General features: G+C 46.7%; 1 protein-coding gene across 1 annotated transcript; it reads left to right on the forward strand.

The window, feature by feature from the left end:
* Positions 1 to 101: 101 nt before the first annotated feature.
* On the forward strand, positions 102 to 1,758 carry PPTG_15291 (hypothetical protein; the record flags this gene model as incomplete). The annotated part of the gene is made up of 2 exons (XM_008912343.1): positions 102 to 1,643; positions 1,693 to 1,758. The coding sequence occupies 2 exons, from the start codon at positions 102 to 104 to the stop codon at positions 1,756 to 1,758; spliced, it is 1,608 nt and encodes a 535-aa protein (XP_008910591.1).
* Between the last annotated feature and the right edge of the window lie 103 nt (positions 1,759 to 1,861).

Raw genomic sequence — 1,861 nt, forward strand, 5'->3', positions numbered from 1 at the left:
ATATCGGAGCGCTGGGTATCGGCATGCAGCTGTACTTCATGCTGACGAAATATCTAAGCGTAGTATTCCTTATTATGGGTATTATCTCCCTTCCTGCGATCATGGTGAACGCGTACGGCCACGGAATTACCAGCAAGATGGTGGATCCGCTTCAACTAGCCTACTCTTCAATCGGGAACGGCGGCGTTAACAGCGATACGGCCGCTTCAGCGCGTAGTTGTCTGCCTATTGGAGACATCGACTGCACGTGGGAGACGGTGGATACTCCACTAACGTCGAATCCAAAGACTGTCACGTGGATTGTCACGCTTACGGATGTTTTGTACTCGTTTTCCTTCCTCTGTTTCCTGCTCTTCTACTCGTTTCGAGCCACGAAAGCCATCAACGAACATCAAAACAAACATCTAACACCTGCCAGATACGCTGTGATGGTGCGTGGATTACCTAGACATGCGACGGAGAAGCAGATTCTGGACCATTTCAATAATTTGTATGATCTTAACAAAGACGAGGAGTATCGTAAGCTTTGGTTTGGTTGCTGCTGGGGTAGACGACACAAGGTTAAGCGCTCGAGATCCAAGAATACGGTGAATCGGAACGTGGTGTCGAATGTGGACCATTTAGAAGAATCTACGACGATCAGTAAGGACCTTTATCTGAACACATGGATTGCAGAAGTCAGCGTAGCTCATCCGACTGGAGGACTCTTGAGGACGTATTTGTCCTCCAAGCACCTCGGAGACAAGAAAGAGGAGACTGAAGCACTTATCCAGACTCTAGAAGCTGAGAAAAGTCTCTCTCCAATGGATTTTAAAGCCGCGGATGAGAAGTTAATTCACTCATCGAGGAAAAAGTTGGATAAAATCCAGAATAGCCTTGAAAAAACACAAAGGAAAATCGATATTATCAAGGATATTCTGCCGGAATTCAACGACGTAATGGACAAGAAAATGAAGAATAAGCCGAGGAACTCGACTTCGAAGGACATGTTGACAGCCGCTGCGAAAGCTGCTAAGACAGCAGCGATCAACACTCAGCAAGGATTTAATTGGGAGGCCTGCGAGTGCGCCTTTGTGGTGTTTAATAATCTGGAATCCAGACGTCGATGTCTTCAAGATTATCGCCACTCCACGCGCTGGATACCGCGCAAGTGGCAGCCTGAAGAACTGCGTTTCCGCGCGGATTTTCCGCTTATTGTGACCAAAGCTCCCGAACCATCAAACATTCTGTGGGAGAACCTTGAAGTTACCGACCGGGGACGCTTTTATCGACAATTAGTGACGAATTTAGTGACCATAGCGCTTCTGGTGACATCTTGTGCCATTATTTCGGCCGCTAAGACAGCTCAGGAGCAATTTGCGAGCAAAACCCCGCCTGAAGGCCTGTGTGATCGCGCTCTTCCAGCCGTATTTTACGCAGATACTTCGTTCTCTTACAATGCCCAAAAGAAACCCATTATGTGGTCTCTAGCTTGGGATTCGACACAAACTTGTACACCTGGAATATCCGGAGAAAATCGATACTACATTGCGTACTCGAACGGGATTCTGAATGATTTAGACTCTTCCAAACTGTCCTATGGCACTACCTACCGGAATCCCACGCGTTGTGTGGATCCCTGTATTTCCGATGCTAGTACAGAGGTATGTAATACTCTGCCGTGCTTTTACTATAAAGATCTGGTAATGACAGAAGATCGGTCATGTGAAGCCTACGAAACTAGTCACGTACTCTACTGCTACTGTTCTACCCAATTGACGACTAGTATCAAGAAACACGGCTTCGTTAATGGTGCTAAAAATCTATGGGATGTTCTGCCATGTCGTGGATTTACCAAGGATTATCTGGTCAAGAACGCCTT

The sequence above is a fragment of the Phytophthora parasitica genome, assembly GCF_000247585.1.
Source record: "Phytophthora parasitica INRA-310 unplaced genomic scaffold supercont2.46, whole genome shotgun sequence".
Lineage (NCBI taxonomy): Eukaryota > Oomycota > Peronosporomycetes > Peronosporales > Peronosporaceae > Phytophthora > Phytophthora nicotianae.